This window comes from Simochromis diagramma, unplaced genomic scaffold (assembly GCF_900408965.1).
Source record: "Simochromis diagramma unplaced genomic scaffold, fSimDia1.1 OVJJ01000494.1, whole genome shotgun sequence".
In the NCBI taxonomy this organism is placed as follows: domain Eukaryota; kingdom Metazoa; phylum Chordata; class Actinopteri; order Cichliformes; family Cichlidae; genus Simochromis; species Simochromis diagramma.
Window position 1 is genome coordinate 736,188 of NW_024387311.1, and position 16,753 is coordinate 752,940.

The 16,753-nt window shown below is 42.3% G+C and overlaps 1 protein-coding gene across 8 annotated transcripts in view; it reads right to left on the reverse strand.

Annotated features, from left to right (window-relative positions):
* LOC120717148 (C-myc promoter-binding protein-like) overlaps positions 1–16,753 on the reverse strand; it is a 93,221-nt gene that overhangs the window by 12,784 nt on the left and 63,684 nt on the right. For 4 of the 8 annotated variants that reach the window (XM_040004999.1, XM_040004997.1, XM_040004996.1 and 1 more), the window contains 9 exons: positions 14,766–14,907; positions 7,530–7,658; positions 5,830–5,949; positions 5,408–5,557; positions 3,101–4,284; positions 1,982–2,219; positions 1,404–1,495; positions 1,145–1,320; positions 323–484 (listed from right to left, as the gene is read on the reverse strand). In XM_040004999.1, coding sequence (XP_039860933.1) covers positions 323–484; positions 1,145–1,320; positions 1,404–1,495; positions 1,982–2,219; positions 3,101–4,284; positions 5,408–5,557; positions 5,830–5,949; positions 7,530–7,658; positions 14,766–14,907 — 2,393 coding nt within the window. Of the gene's footprint in view, positions 1–322; positions 485–1,144; positions 1,321–1,403; positions 1,496–1,981; positions 2,220–3,100; positions 4,285–5,407; positions 5,558–5,829; positions 5,950–7,134; positions 7,228–7,529; positions 7,659–14,765; positions 14,908–16,753 lie in introns of all 8 variants that reach the window. The other 4 variants (XM_040004994.1, XM_040004993.1, XM_040005000.1 and 1 more) reach the window with 2 other exon arrangements.

The following is a 16,753-nucleotide window of genomic DNA, read 5'->3' on the forward strand; positions in this document are numbered from 1 at the left end:
CAGAAATGAGCAAAAACATAAGTAGCCAAAAGCTTCACTACATTCAGGTGTGGTATGTTAGCAGCAGCTAATGTAGCCTCAAGCTTTTCATTATACAACAAATGTTTTGTTTATCTCTGTCAGTCGGTAATTGTGTTCTTTTTACTGTACATGCTCCAGTTTCAGTCAGAGGGTTTCATTTGTCACTACTGTCCACACTTTAATTCTTAAAGAATTTCTTAAATTGCCCAAAAGAAAACTAGCAAATATTTTGATTTTGACAAGAGCATGTAAACAAATGTAAATGTAAGAATGTAGTTTAACACTGAGTATGAGTGCATACCTTGCTGAGCACTCCTGCACAGCAATCATAGGGGACTGAGGGGAGATAGCTGTCGTGGGACAGGGAGTAGACAAGGTGGATGTCCCTGTGTCCAGCCCTGTGGAGGCAGAATATGACGAGGTCGTCGCCTCATCTACTGATGGGCTGCCCTTCAGGAAGAGCCTGCAGAGAGGAGAGAAAAGAGAAAAAGGAAAAAAAAACATTACTTAATCAGTACTTAATAAGACATTTCTCAAGTAGTAGAACTTTAAGTAGAACTTAATCACAATAAAGGTTTTGTGCTTGTCTGTATTCTTCTTACTTACCTGAAGCAGCGTTATCGGTACTGAAGAGAACATTAAGTAACAGAAATAATCAATTACACCTGTGGGGTTCTTTGCTTTTGAGACCAAAAGCACTCAAGTCTGGAGCCCACTTACAACATTTTGGTGTCGTCTAAAAAAATGATATGACTTTTAATTTAGTCATATCTCCACTTGGATGTGCTTATGCTAAAGCTAGGCTAACACAACATCCATAAAGTTCTGATGAAGGTCACCTTAGTTTCAGTGTGTTAAATGTGTAATAATTAATGACTAAGAATGTACGTGTCTCAACTCTAACTTTTGGTTGAACTTTATTTGAAACGAAGCAAGCCTTAGATCATTTAAAAAGTAACTTTACATAATTCTGGCATTTAATCAATATGGACGGAGGGGGAAAAGATGAAGGGGAGAAGAATTGAAGGTGATTTATTTCATCTTTTTTGACAATATAGTCAATAGTCAACAATAAGCACATAAAAACAGCATACATACATACAGCACTTGAGCATTTGCCTACCTGCCAGGTCCTCGCATGTCCCTGATCTCCACATTGAGGAACGGCAGGAATGGGTTTCCACAGAAGGGGCAGGTGGTGTTCAGGTTGGAGTCGTCTGCTGTCCAGCCGGCCATGATCTCCTCATCATACACCAGGCAGTCGCAGGTCTTACAGCGAGAACAGCTGGAGATCAGCAGCTGGAGGAAGAGGACACAGACGCAGAGACACGTTTAGCTTCTGTGGAAGATTAATTTTGATTTTTTTTATCTTGCAGTTTTACCTCCATGGCGTAGTTGTTGAAGATGCTAGTGTTGCTGGTGTACCGTGAAGAGCTGAGGTCCGACTTGTCTGGCAGAGAGAAGCCAGGCAGTCCTGCATCAGGATGAACAAACTGTCAGAATATGTGAGGGGGCAATTATATTTATTTGAATTTATTCTTTATTCTTATCAGACTACTTGTCATTTTCCATCTTGGTGTGTTAATGTTTGCCATAAAGAACAGGCCAGACTACTGAAAGCAGGTCTAAAGCATACTGTAGATAATCAAATTCTATATTCTTCTATACAAACTGCAAAGCTTTGTTTTTTCATTGACTACACTAAAGAGGAAAATACAGCGATAGCGTTTCTTAGTTGATAAGTAGAAACCCGTTGCCTAGAATCAAGCATTTATTTATACACTGCTTTTCACATAAACACAGAGTGCTTTATGAGTCCAACACAACGCACATGAGAATGATATTAAAGAAAGAAAACAAAGCAGCACGAAACAGAAAGAAATTAAAAAATAAAAAGCAAAAAATGCACAATTTTTTAAAAAGGAAAAAGAACATTCATTTGAGTGAATCTTGTGCTGACCAGGGAGCAGAGATGTGGGTCTTCCGTAGCTCGATCCTGCAGTGGGACTGTCCAGATGGCTGCGGAGGGGGCTGCGTCTGGGACTCCTGCGAGGTCCTGGAGGGCCAACAGGGCCATTCCTCAATGGAAAGACCATTGAGTGCTCTGTGTCTCCAGAGTCTTCCTCATCTAACAGTGAGGAGCAGTCTGGATCTCCCGCACCGAGGGAGGACACGCTCAAACGGTCACTCTGGCTGTCCTGGATGAGGAGAGCAGAGCATTTCAGTTTTTGCCAGTCTAACTTCAAACTTTCACAGCAACTGCAGATTATTTTAAATGACTTATTAGTAACTCTGACTGCCTCCAAGAAGATCAATGTAAAAATATAAACGAAACCACAGCACGAATCACTCAAATCTACAGGTACAATATTTAGTTGCTTATATGAAAGAAAACAAAAAAACAACAAACTGTGCTACTAAATTGTGCAATTTATTTAGGTTTTTCAGGGGGAAGAATTCACATGGATAATGTGAAAGTCTCAAAAACTCCAATGAGGACACACATTTCTGAAATGTCTCACAAAAGGAACACTCACACAGTTTGCACATGGCAGGAGAAGATTATGTACTGTCTTTGGGAGAGATTTTTGTTTTGTGGTGTTTCTTCTCTATTGTTTTGGAAACTTTATAATAAAGAGCAGAACACAATGACACAATTACTAATGCAGGATTTCACAGAATCCTGCTGGACGGCCACAAGATGGCAGCAGCACACAGGCTTTGGTCTCATTCATATGCTGAGTTATAGAATAGTTAATAGTTGCTGTAAGTCACTGGCACAAACTTGTTACAGTGTAGAAGTACAGATTCTCTATCAATAAGACTACAGGCGTTTGCACAGTAGTTGGAGATATTTTTCACTTAAAACATACATTATTGGTTTAAAATTAGGGTATAAATTCACATCTAATACTCTAAAACAAACAAAAATGGCGGCGTCGGCCAGACGATTTTGAGAAATCTTGAGGTTCCTGTGAATTTTCTCTAAAATATCAAAATCAAACTAAAGCCTATTTTGTATGTGGTCAGCACACCATATTTATTTTTTTCAATGAAAAGAGAGAGCAGGACTCTGTACCTTGGTGGGTGTTGTGTATGTGGCAAGGCGCGTGTACCAGCGGCTCGCTTTCTCTGCTACTCCCTTCCCAGCAGAGAACATGCTGGTCTTGAACACATCCAGTGTTGGCGTCAGGAGTGTATCTAAAGCAAAAGAGGAGGAGGAGAGTGAAGGTGACGTCAGGCTCATCCTGTCCGCCCTCTCTCTGTAGGGGCTGGGTCGAGGACTCGGGCTGGGGGTGGTGCTCAAGCTTCGAGTTGGAGGCGAAGACCACAGATGTTGCCGCGAGATGGGCTGCGAGGGCGACGGCAGCTGGAAGGTGCGGGAGCGAGACACTCCTGCAGTCCTGAGGGGGGAGCTGTGGGGGAGGCTGGCTCTGCGGGAGGAAGCAGAGAGTGAGGAATGGTGGAGGAGGACGGGGCTGGCTGGGTCCTGAAAGTCCAGACTGGGCGTGCGGCTGCTCAGCGGGCTGCCCATGTGGTTCATGTAGAGCTCAATCTCCCTGGCCAGGTGCCTCCGGGCACTAGGAGTGCTGGCCTGGTCCCCCTCCGTGTACCGTTCCTCATTTTGCTGATCAGACTCTGCTGCCAGGAGGGAGAGAGGGTCGTAGCCTGTTTCAATACCTGTGCGCTTCACAGTGCCTCTGTTTGTCATGGTGCTCACACCACCATAGCTGGCGCTACGTTCAACAGGTTTTTTATAAGGTTTTGCCCCCTTAGAGGGCTTTTCGAAATCCAAATCCTCCAGATCAAAAATGGCCTCTGTAGTGTTCCTGTCCTCATCGCTAGAGTCCTGCCGCTCCGCCTCCTCATCCACTTCCCTGTGATCACTACTCCTGGCAGCGTGTGACTTAGCAGCTACCCCCTCGAGCCCACCCAGAGCCAGGGAATGAGGCCTCCTAGCCTTAGTGAAGTTGGCACCAGCGAGGATTTTAGCATCTGCGCCCAGGTGTCCTGCGATTTTATCTGGATCAGTTTCACCCTGGCTCATGCCCAGGCCCAGGACAGTGGTGCCACTCCCACTGCTTCCCACAGTGTCACCACTCAGCCGACGGCTCTTTACACCCTGCCAGTCAAGCGCTGAGCCACTGCTGGCGCTGCCCACCACCTCCTCCAGAGTGCTCTTATGTCTCCGGAGCAAACTGTTTGTCTGAATCTCACCAATCTCATCCAGGGAGGTAGTGAAGAGGAGACCTGCAACGTGGTCTGGCAGACAGGGAGAAAGAGAAAAATGGCAAATAATAAAAGCCACATTTGCATTTGTATCAGGAGATGGCACGAGTGAGCAAAGGAGGTGAGATCACTTGACTTGTTAATTTTCAATGTTAGAGAAAAGATCATGGCCTCAGTCCAGCCTGTGCACATGAGGAAAGACACCAACTATAACTACAGAGGAGCCTTTCAACAAGGAACACCCAAAAAATAAAGCTGTGAACTGAAACAGCTAAATAATTTCAACTGTTTGACACAAAATAAAAGTATGAGTACGGGTAAACTGTCCAAGGCACTCCTATGTTTATATTGAGGAAATCCCAAAAAGAAAACCTTGAAATGTGAATTACAGCAGAGAGAGACAGTTAAGGTACCACATTAGAAAATCTATTAAGCTCTAAAGTCTAAGGAGCTTGGAAAGAAAAGCGTCTGGACTTCTTTGAGTTGCTTGAAGATGTTTCACCTCTCATCCGAGAAGCTTCTTCAGTTCTAAGGTCAAATGGTGGAGAGTCCCAGATTTAAACCCAGTGGAAGTATCCCCCCAAAGAGGGACAAAGGACCCCCTGATGATCCTCTACCTAATCACATGAGCCAAAGTGTGAAAGGGGGTGTGGGTCACAATCAGCCAGGGTTTCGGGTGAGCTCATTGTGAAACCTGGCACCACCCTATCATGTGATTTCCTGAGGTCAGATGGCCCAGGATGTGAGTGGGCGTTAAGGCGTCTGGGAAGGGATCTCAAAACTGGATTATAGATGGCAGACAGTTGGTGTCGTAAACCACCGCCTCTGTTCAAAGATGGTCGCTCACAGTGGACGTAAATGGCTTCTTTCACTCCTCTTTAAAACCATCTGTCCTCTCTGTCCAAAATGTGAATGTTGGCATCCTCGAAAGAATGACCTCCTTTGTCCCTCTTTGGGGGGAAACTCCCACTGGGTTTAAATCTGGGACTCTCCCCCATTTGACCCTTAGAACTGAAGAAGCTTCTCGGATGAGAGGTAAAACGTCTTCAAGCAACTCAAAGAAGTCCAGACGCTTTTCTTTCCAAGCTCCTTAGACTACGATGACCTGGATGACTGAGAACCTTCACAGACATTAAGCTCTAAAGTTTGCAACTACCTGCGCTGGCGGAGCTCTTGGGTTTACAGGCTGAGTCATCAAATGGACAGCTGCTGCGAACAATGCCACGGGGTCTGAAGGAAGAACTCATCTCCAAGTCAAGCTGAGGGAGGCAATCTTTGCTTCCCTTGGCACTTTCTGTCTCTGACACTACAAACACGAAAAACAATTACAATTTATGCACACAGCACAAAACACACCAACATTCTTTAAAAAAAAATTAACTGCAGGACAACAAACAACTGAAAGCTTTGATGTTCATGAGAAACCAAAAGGAATGAATCATCTCTAGAGGAGACAGAAAGATCAAGGCAGAGGAAAGGGAAATCCCACGTGGCTACAATGCTGCCAAGTTAGGGTTTTTTTCCCCCAGTTAAAGGCAAAGGAATATCAGGTGACATCAGATCAGACAGAATACTGACAGGAGCTGCAGTCGCTCTCCTTCTTGTCGTCTTTGTCAGGGGCAGAGTCCTGGCCAGCGGGGTCTCCTCTCCGCACCTCCTCTTTTGACAGGGAATTATAACCCAAGTCTGACTGATCACCTAAAAAAACAGAAGGAAAAAAAAAAAAAAAGAGTACAACTTGGGTGAAAGACAAGGACAAACACAGGCAGTGAATTATCTGAATATCTAATTATCTACCTAGTAAAGCACAAAGTCACAGAAATACACATCACACACACGGAAAGTGTAAGCAGAGGGACAATTCAAGAACAAAGTTGAGGTCCAAGCCCTTTACTTCCATGTTGTATGCTAGATAACAACACTATACACTGCATTGCGCTATGGGACTAAAATCTTACATGGACAGGGATCTACTGTAGCTTTACACTGTAGGAAGAGAGATACATGAAACATCTATAAGAGAATGAACCAGTGAGCCATTTTCTTCTCTTTATCTTCTCAGTTCTGCCTGGCACATTGTTAGTGCTGGGAGAAGGCAGAAAAAGCAGCTAAGCTGTACTGGATAAAGGAATCCCCCCCGAGGCATGCAGAGATCTACAGTTACCATATAAAAACAAACTGCATTTTTACAGCTGCTAATGATTCTGACTGCTACGGCTCGAGGCTCACGCTTCCATCTGTCTCTAAAAGTTTTCGGGGTCCTCAGGCAACGAGCTGATTGATTCGTTCTCCTCTTTCATCCTCCACACGAGCCTTTGTGGCAATCACCTCTAAATAAACCATGAGGCTGCACAGCTCAGCTGTGATACAGCATAGAACAACTTGCAACTGACGGCGAGTAACACAACTCCAAATCCTGGAGAGTAATAACCAGTTAGCTGCACATGGAGGTCCCTCCCACCTGCCGTGCTGTGAGCTGTGTCTCACTCTCAATCTTTATGCACACGAGGCGACGCTTCCTGCTGAGGTGCCATCTCCATGATTAAAATGATTTCCGTAATCAAAAAGAATGCATCTCTGGATAATTACTCGCCATAATTGACAAAGACAAATCACTCAGTAGTGAGAGTGAGAGTAAAACTCGTGGGAAAAATGAGCAAGGAAATAGAAGTGGACTTTGATGTGCTGGATGGAGCAATGACACAGTGGAGGAAAGAAAGAGGAGAGGAAGTCACAGGGAGGAGAGCAAGAAACAGTAACACGTAACAGTGACAATGACAATGACGAGCAAAATAAAAAATGTTGCAGAGCAGCTAAGATAGATAACACAGACAAACGCAACCAGAATCAGACAAGGCTGACTGAGAGAGAGAGAGGGTTTACCTGGGTGGAGGGTGGCTTCTCTGAGCTCAAAGCCCCCACCGTGTGAGTGCGCCACCGGGGCCCTGGTGCCCAAGCTGCCGCCCCTACAGCCGACTGCATGCGAGGGCAACACAGGCAGGGCCAGAGTGAAGGCAGGTTAGGGACAGAGCAGAGCAGAAACCACAGCCGCAAAAACCAGGCGGCGATCATGGATGCACAAAAGGATTAACAGGAGAAAAAACAGGAAGCGGAGGAAGGGAGGTGTAAATCGAAGAGGGAAATGAGGAGTAAGTGAGTTGGTGAGTGGATCGAATGAGGAGGGAGGATGAAAGGGTGACAAAAAGAAAAGAAAAAGATGTTGAATAAGATGGCTGCTATTGAAAGATGGAGTCACGCAGCAACCATCTGAAGTGTACCTGTGCTAGATCTATCATCAGTGGGGTCTACTTTGATGGAGTCGGCGGCGTAGGGGCCCTGCTCGACCAGGTTAGTGTCGGCAGAGCTATCCAGGCTGCCGTGACTCACAGCGTCCAGGTCGCTGCCATCTGCCCAAAAACAACAAAGCGTTAAAGGAGGCTGGTGGCGTTTAAGCTCAACAAGACACAGCCGCTCTATTTTTACCTCTTTTTACATCAATTACACCAGTTTGGATTGCATAGAAAATTCATTATTTTGTGGGTGGAAAGAAAAACGTGTTTTCATTTCATGAAAATTAACTCATAAATATTTTAAATGAAAATTAATGATTACTTAAAATCACACTGGAGTATCTTTGCAGGCGTACAGATGCCCATTTTGAGCAACCATCACCCCTGTATTGGCACAGCTAGATGAGTGTGTGGAAAAATCTGCCTCTGTGGGTTCATTTATATTCTCAAATGTCCAAATGACTTTTTCCTTTGAAACAGGATTTTTGTTAAAAGACATTAAGTTTTGTTGATGTAGTAAACAGATTTCATACAGCACGAGCACCATGGCCTCCACAGAACAGCACAAACTGACTGACCAAAGAATAAAGAAGACCTCGATGCACAACTGAGTGAGATGATGTCAGAGTCTCTAATTTGTCAGACAGACACCACACAGGTCCTCAATTGGAAGCCTCACTGAATGGTACCCATAGGAGCCAGACCATGACGTTTCAGGAAATGTTCTTTTTCTCTTCCATGAAAAAGTCTTCATTTCTCAAAAAAAGCAACTCTGACTTAGTTCAAAGCAAAATCTTTTTTTTTGAAAAGCATTTTGGGACTAGATTAAAAACAAAGCTGATGACGTGAATACTTAATGCTTCTTTGATCAGCACGAAGTCAGCACTGCACTAACATTGTCAATCTGCCTTTTATTACATAAAATGTAACACCTGTATAAAAAAGCACCTGTATAAAAAAGCCCAAAGCCGACTGTACTTCCTCAGGAGGCTGAGGTCTTTTAACATCTGCAGGAAGCTCCTGAGGATGTTTTACCAGTCAGTGGTTGCTGGAGTACTTTTCTATGCTGTGGTGTGCTGGGGGAGCAGCACAGCAAAGAAGGACTCATCCAGCCTGGAGAAACTGATCAGGAAGGCTAGCTCTGTGGTCGGCATGAAGCTGGACACTCTGGTGACAGTGGCAGAGAAAAGGACACTAAAAAAGCTGCTGGACATTATGAACAATGCTGGGCATCCTCTGCACACGGCCATTAACAACCAGAAGAGTCTGTTCAGTGACAGGTTGCTTCTCCCCAAGACAAGAACTAACAGACTTAAAAACTCCTTTGTCCCACACGCCATCAAACTGTTTAACTCCTCTCTGGAGGGGAGAGGGAGGGGAAACAGGAGGACAAAGGAGGGGGGAACAACTAAGCTGTAGTGCCTCTTCACTTCACTGTGCAATACCTTTTGTGCAATACTTTTGTTAATAGTCAATGGTGCAATAGACCTCAATGCTTGAAATGTGCAATTCACTTGTATTTTTATTTTTATTCCTATTTATTCTATTTATCCCCTTCGTATATCTTATTTATATATGTCTCTGTATTTATATATATGTGTGTGTGTGTGTGTGTATATATATATATATAATATTCTGTAACTGTAACTTCTGTCGGTGCTGTGCTTTTGGAAACCGAATTTCCCAGAGGAACCCACCCGAGGGATTAATAAAGTTTTATCTTATCTTATCTTATCTTACATCAGGTAACATAGCGTGCCACTGATAACACAGGAGTCATGGTTTATGAAAATGAGCCTCTGCATGTTTTTATGTATATTTATATCAGATTTTTTAATTGGTTTTCTGTCTAACTTATGGCTCAGTCACACTAGAGTAAAAACAGGACAGAAACCTCCTCATGACCAGAGATGGGCAGTAACGCGTTACTTGTAATGTGTTACTGTAATCTGATTACTTTTTTCAAGTAACGAGTAAAGTAAGGGATTACTATTGCAAAAACGGTAATTAGATTACCGTTACTTTCCCGTAGGAACGCTGCGTTACTGCGTTACTAAAACCGTGATTTTTTGCGAGAATGTCTCACGACAGTGACGTAAGCGAGTGCGCCGTTAGTGACAACAGCTGTGTGCAGATCAACAATGGATCACATATCGATTGTGGGAGAGAGTATGAGCGTGCAGCGTTTAAAGTGTGGAAGTACTGACCTTACTTTGAGTTTGATTCCATAAAAAGTGACAAAAACATTAGCGTCCATCGTGCGTGGGAAGAAAACTTCTTTTTACAGCGAAAAAACCCCTAAACTTTAATGGGAAACTCACAGAGAAAGTCGCGGATTCTTCCACTGACCGCTGCACACCTGCACCAGCGTAAACCTCCGCCTACTCCACTCCTGCTTTACAGGTGAAAATAGAGCAACAGGACCGCTGAGTCTTTGACTTTATTTATTTTCTGCTGTGTTTTACTTGCATCTATTTGAAAGACTGAGTGTAAACACAAAAAATATTTTATTTTATGTGCTGGAATGTGCAGAAAATAGTTTTCAATGTTAAACTAATTTATTCAAGTCAGAGAATGTTGCATATTAGGGGTGCAACGATACACAAAATTCACGGTTCGGTTCGGTTCGATACTTTGGTGTCACGGTTCGATATTTTTTCGATACAAAAAAAATGTTCATGCCTTTTTAATTTGTCATTTATTAAAATTATAAATATATATTTTAACTCAAAAGTACAGTTTTTAAATTTAACCCTAACCCTTGTGCGTGTTTTTTATTTTGACAGCGAATGCGCACCTGCGGACCACTTATGTGCAGCCCTGGTTATTTAGCTCATCATATTGCAGCCACAAAAATTATTTTGTCCATGAAACCATAAAGCTGCACTTTCTTTTTGCCTTATAGTCTGATTTGTCATAACTTCTCCGTTTTGTGGTAAGCTTTTCTTTGGCTGTCACTTCTTCACTATGACCTGTCTTATTTGGCTCAGCAGAACTAAAATATATATATCCTGCTGCTTTTACACACGGACTCACATAAGCTCAGCGATTCTCTGCACGATCAACCTCTCACATGTTTAAGCTTGCTGCGGGAGATTTCACTTGTCATGTTTGCATAGTAAGCTAACGATTAATAAGACGATGTCAGAGGAATTGGTGCACAAATGATCATCACTCACAGATCAGTGCTGTCGCTCTCTATACACAGTTCGCACGATTGCAAAGTGAAAGCAAAAAAACAAGCGCAAATTCAAACGCGATTTCAATATGTCACATATTGACAGTGGCTCACAGATGCCAATGACATAATTACCCAGCTACATTTCTGAAAGAATGCAAAAGCATTGACATATATTTTTCCTTCCTACAATAGCCCGACGGGCAGGGCAGAGATAGATTTTGGTAGCCCGACTGAAAAAAATCGCTAGCTCCAGGACGTCGGGCTAGCGATATTGCAAGCCCTGTATCTGATTGAGGAATCACTCATCTTTGGAAAAGAGAGTTTATTACAGAGAAATGTCTCTTTCCAAAATAAAAGCTATACTATCTGCTTCTTCTGGGCTATATTCTCAGCAGCATAAGGAGAATCATGTGCTAACAGCTGTCTAAATGACTCGGCTAAAGTTAGTAGCATGCTTGTTGTTTTGGTCTTTGCACTAGGATGATGTCAGCGTAAATGTGCAGTCATATTCGTTGTGTTCCCACTAGTGCTTTCAGGTTGATCTCGTTGAAATGACCTTAACGCCACAACACGGCAAATCTCCGTTAACGAGCTACCGCCGATCGCCCGTGTGTGGGGCTAGACGGCCAACACGTTAACGAGCTAACTGCGCTAACACACTAGTTCCCACCCATGTAATTGAGCATTGCATGGCACATCCAACATACTGTTTTACTTTAGTCCATGACTCGCTTACCTTCAGGGTCATACGTCACATGAAAACCAAAATAATTCCAAACGCCAGATCTGAATGAGGGTGGGGGAGGTCCATGTGTCTTGCTAGCTTGCCCTGCGCTCTTCCTTCTGACTATGCTGTCTGTGTTGAGCGCTCAGTGGATCTGCGCTCGACAGTGCAGCCTAGGCGGAGTAGTCGAACGCAGATTCACTGAGCGCTCAACACAGACAGCATCGTCGGAAGGAAAGTTGATAAAATAAATTACAAATGTTGTATTGTTCGATACATATGCGTACCGAACCGAAAGCACTGTATCGAACGGTTCAATATCGATACGAATATCGTTGCACCCCTATTGCATATAATTAAATTTTTGCTTGATGCATAAAGTTAAAAGATTAAAACTGATAAAACAAGTTAAAAGAAGAGACTTTTCCATTTGATTACATTTTGTATGATGGATTATGTAGAAAAAGTAGAATTGGGCTGAAAGATCTATCGCTTTATCACCTCTTCAGGTTGTAAATCGTGTTTTTAAAAAGTAACTAAATAACTAATTACTTTTGAAAATAAGTAATCAGTAAAGTAACGGGATTACCTTTTTGGGGAAGTAATCAGTAATTAGTTACTGATTACTTTTTTCAAGTAACTTGACCAACACTGCTCATGACTAGAAAAAAATCCATGGCTGCCTGGTGAGCTTCACTGAGTTTCTTTCATTGATTCGTTCCAAGTAGTAGCAGCTACCCGCAGGGTGTCCAGAGGTTGAGCATGCAAGACCCTCAACATCTGGGTGACCCTTTATGAGTGCAAAATGATTGCACAGGTTGCCTGGTGGGAGGCAACCTGTCTCCAAACAATCTGCAATCAGTCTCAGGCAGACTGGCAAAGTTTTGCAAATAACTGCTGTTGAGTTTGTAAAAACTGACAGATTACCAACATGTTGCAGTCTGGTTAGCTTCATATATAAAAGCAAGGTTGCTGATCACTCGATCATTTTGCAATAAAAATGCTGTCCTGCAGCAACTAGAGGAATTTCTCTTTCAAATCTGTGAGGTTCTGGTTGAACTCTGAATGTAAGTACTTCATGGGAATTTCTTTTAGGGGTGGGTTTTTTTTTCTGTCGGCGGGTGTGGACAGAAAAAGGGTAGGAATAAAGGGTGTGTTTTCGCCCTTTATGCGCTGATTCTAAAGCTGTTAGTTTGATGTCTCTCCAAACAATATTGACCGAACCAGCAGCAAAAGAAGATCCAAACTACGCTTCACATAAACATCGTCATGTTTGATGTTTGTCGCTCTTACTTTTACTGTTTTGCTTCGACCACGATGCACAGCTCTCTCTCACTCTCTCTCTGTATCAAGAACAGTTTCCCGTCTAAAAATCTGTTTACTTCATTATTTGCTTGCTTGTTACGCACAAGTCTACCGTTGTTTATAGCTCTGTCGGCCGAGGTTTTTTTTTTTCGTTTTATATACTTCCGAAAAGAAAACCTAATTTCTGCCGTTCAATACTGAACAAATGTAAACTTTTTAAAATTATGCAAAATGCAAAACGCTTAGCCGTGTCGCTAATAAAACCGCTGTAACTTCAGAGGTAATGTTCATGTGTTGATTAATGGTTTTCTTTTGTTTTTGATGTACTGCAGAATATTTTTATAAAATCCCAGGCCAGGAAAACCTTCATGTTTTTCTGTGTTTTATCTTCAGCTACTTTGACACAAAGGCATCTGCTGTGACGCTCACACCTTTGATAAAGTCTTGCGTGTGTCAGCTTCCTTTTTATAGATACAAAAATATGTAAATGTACTGATCTGAATTATAATATTTCTGACTGTCAAAATTTCCCAGATTCAAATAGAATTGAATCGAATCGAATCGAATTAAATCGAATCGTGGATCGAATCGCTTGGGGACCCTGTGAATCGGAATTGAATCGATTCTAGAAATCAGTGACGATACCCAGCCCTAATTTCTTTGTATGTAGATGGCAACATATGTTTTTCACAAACAGACTGCATATAACTGCCAATTCACTCACATGTCCTATTCCCATTTTCATGCTTGAACGCATGACATTTCTTTGAGGTTGGCAACTGCACGTGAGTAGTTACAGACACGGGCCCTTTGAAGAAAATCCAATTATATAAAACAGTGGTTGTAACAGTTCACTTGGGTTATACAATTTGCCCAAATTTCCTAAACTGTAAATTTATTAGCAGGATAATATCTAGTAATTTTGTGTTAATTATAAGGAAGACAGGCTCAGCTGTTGCACATAAAATTGATTCATTCTAATTAGCTATTAGCGTAGACTAAAGAGTTGTTTGACAGTGCACATGTAATGGAAATTTGTTGTGTACTATAAATAAGATATAGTGCAATTGTGGCTTGTGTCCTTCTTGTGCAAGGATGAGTGTGTGCTTGTTAAATGGAAACACACAGGAACCTTTGGCTCTTTCAGACTGAATCAGCACTGAACTGTGGAGAAGAACACAATGCACCCGTTGCTAACAGGCAGTATCTTAAAAAAGCAGGGATTAGCAGGCTGGGGATTAGCATGCAGTGAGTGTGCAGGTGTTCACTGGCATGCAGGGGAGTTCAATCGCATGCTGAGATAGCTGTGTTTTAGAGTTTCACCTTTCAACTGTAATATAGGTGCAAATTTAATTTTAGGAATGGTGGACAGGTAGAATTTGTTTTCAGAGCTTGACATTCATGGATGGGCAAGTCTGATAGAAAAATGTGAGGGAAGTTTGCTTGGGTTTACAGAAGGTCCAACTGAACTTACGGTCAGATGTTTTGCATGTACTGCTGATGTTTTTATTATTATGAGAAGAAAAATCAGTAGTGCTCCTTTTCTTCTCGGCTCATTGCAGCGGCATGTGAGTATTACACATCATTAGTTTTAGTTGCAGTCCTCTTTAATGTACTGCACCTGAGCTACTAATTAACCATCAAGCCTGGAAAGCAACATCAGCAGTGCATTTTTCCTGGAGTTTGGTTGTGTGTTCATGTTTGTCATTGAAATCATAAGTAGATTTAAGCAGGAGAAAACGCTAACGAGACAGTCTGTGGCTCTTGTGCTGCAAGCTGCATGCTCAGTGTGTCATCTGCTCTGCCTGCAATGCTACACTTACTGCTTTATTGCCAAATTTGATTAGTTACATCCAGATCTTGTAGAGTAACAGTATTCCAAGACTGAATGCAAATCACCAGGGGACGTGTCAGGTCAAGGACTCTGACTCTCTTCATTAAAGATGACAGACTAATAAGAGAAAAAGGGACATTTCTTTTCTCAGGAATGCAGACTGTTACTGATCACAGTTACCTGACAGAGGGCTCTGGGTGAGGGGTGCGTGTCGTCGTAGTGCCCGTTTGAACTGCGCCACGCCCAGTATGACATTTCTTAGCTTCATCCACAGGAAGTATCCTCCTCTGGTGCTGGAGGGCCATGTGCTCTCCAGTACCGCCTGGGCAAGGAGCAGGACAAAGAAAATGAGGACGGATGTGAGGATAGGATGACATCAGGAGGGGAAACAGATTCCTATCATATCATGAAAAGAAAAATGTTTGCTGCCAAATTAATTCAAAAATAAAATATTTTCATATTCTTCTCCTAAATGAGCGTGACAAGTCTGACGAGCGTCCGACTTGATTCAATTTATTTCGACTGAATATTTTGAAGTGACTGAACTGAAATAGGACCGATCTCTGTTCCATATAAACCCATCTTGAATGAATATTTCATCAAAGGCATTAACTGCACTGGTATTAGATCTACAGTCACACTCAAGATCAGAAGAGCAGAATTGCAGCTGTTGGTGACCCTGGAAAAATAACAATAATAATAAAGAAAAGTGATACGCAGCCGAACAGAACTGGGTTTATCACACCGTCGTTTTTTGTATGCAAGTTCAGAAGATTTAATTAAATAAGGTCGCACTACTGAGCTGTCAGCAGTGACAAGAGGGCTAGAGAAGAACCACATTTTGTATTCAAGGAAGAACTACTTTTTAGGCTGAACTGAATGGCATTGATGATGATATCCTGAGCAACATGAAAAAAAAAGCTTGACATTTTGTGAATTGTGCTTCGTGAGGGTAGTTGGAAGAATATGACCCTCATATTGCTCCAGTAAATGTGAAGCTACAGGCAGCAGACCGTTTAGTTGGGCTTAGTTTAAAAGAAACAGAAGAGCAAGTGGAAATGATACCCCATTTCTGCCAAGGGCTAAAAGAAAATCCCTCTGCTAACATCTCTGGAACTCATTAATTAAAACACTGCAGCTGTTTGTAAAGTTCATCACCTGCTGGTTCTAGTTTCATACTGACAGTTGAACTGGCTGAAAACAATATCCCATTTTACATAATTAAAAGATAAATGAGATTTAGTTTTAAATGAGATTGACTGACTTCTTACTCTGATATAACAGTCTGACTATGAACCCAGTCCAGCCTCGTGTAGTGCAAAGACAGATCCATATGAAAGAGCACTGATGACAGAGAACAGTTGGTATGGTTTGTCTAACCCACCGAGGCCAAAAATCTGCAAACATTAAAACCGGTTCAGTTTGCTGCTGTGATGTCAAAGCTCTTCTCACTGATCATGCAATGTCGCATTTATGCTGAATGAAAATCCTTTATTTATTCTTTGACGTGTGACATAGGTACAGATCATTGCATGCTCCCCTGCCCTGGGCAACTTCAAGTATTTCATTTATTTAAATTAAATGTATTTATTTTTTTATTTTCAGTTTAGTTTTCTATAGCTATGGATCAACTCAGGTTCTGCTGTTTTTTTACTTTTTTATATGGAACTATATGAATTTAATAGGGAATGAAGGGCAGAGTTAATATTTAAGCATGCTTATGCAGATTTCTCATTCCCATACTTGGACTTCAAACACCTAAAGAAGCATAAAAGAGGAAGAAAACCCACCTGTAACTGTGAACACAAAGCTTGTGCCAGAGTACAACTCTGCCACCTCCTGCCTCCAGGCCATCTATTTCTAAGGGAAAATATGATCCTCTCAGGTGTCAAAACACTACCCTTAGTAACCTTTACTGCAGCCTTGCCTCTTGACAGTCTGCTCCCACATCAGCCAATTTACTTTTATGCTCCCTGGTTCAGCAGACCAGGGGCAGGTTACAGTGATAACAGGGATGTGGTTCATCCTGACACCTGCGGGTGATCGCACACCGTGTCACACAACCTTGGGGGTAAGCCGCAAATGTCAGCGATGTTTTCTTTTATCCGAATCTGAGTGTCTGTTTGCCATTGTAGCCATTGCTACAATGAAGTGTCTCTGCTTTGCGA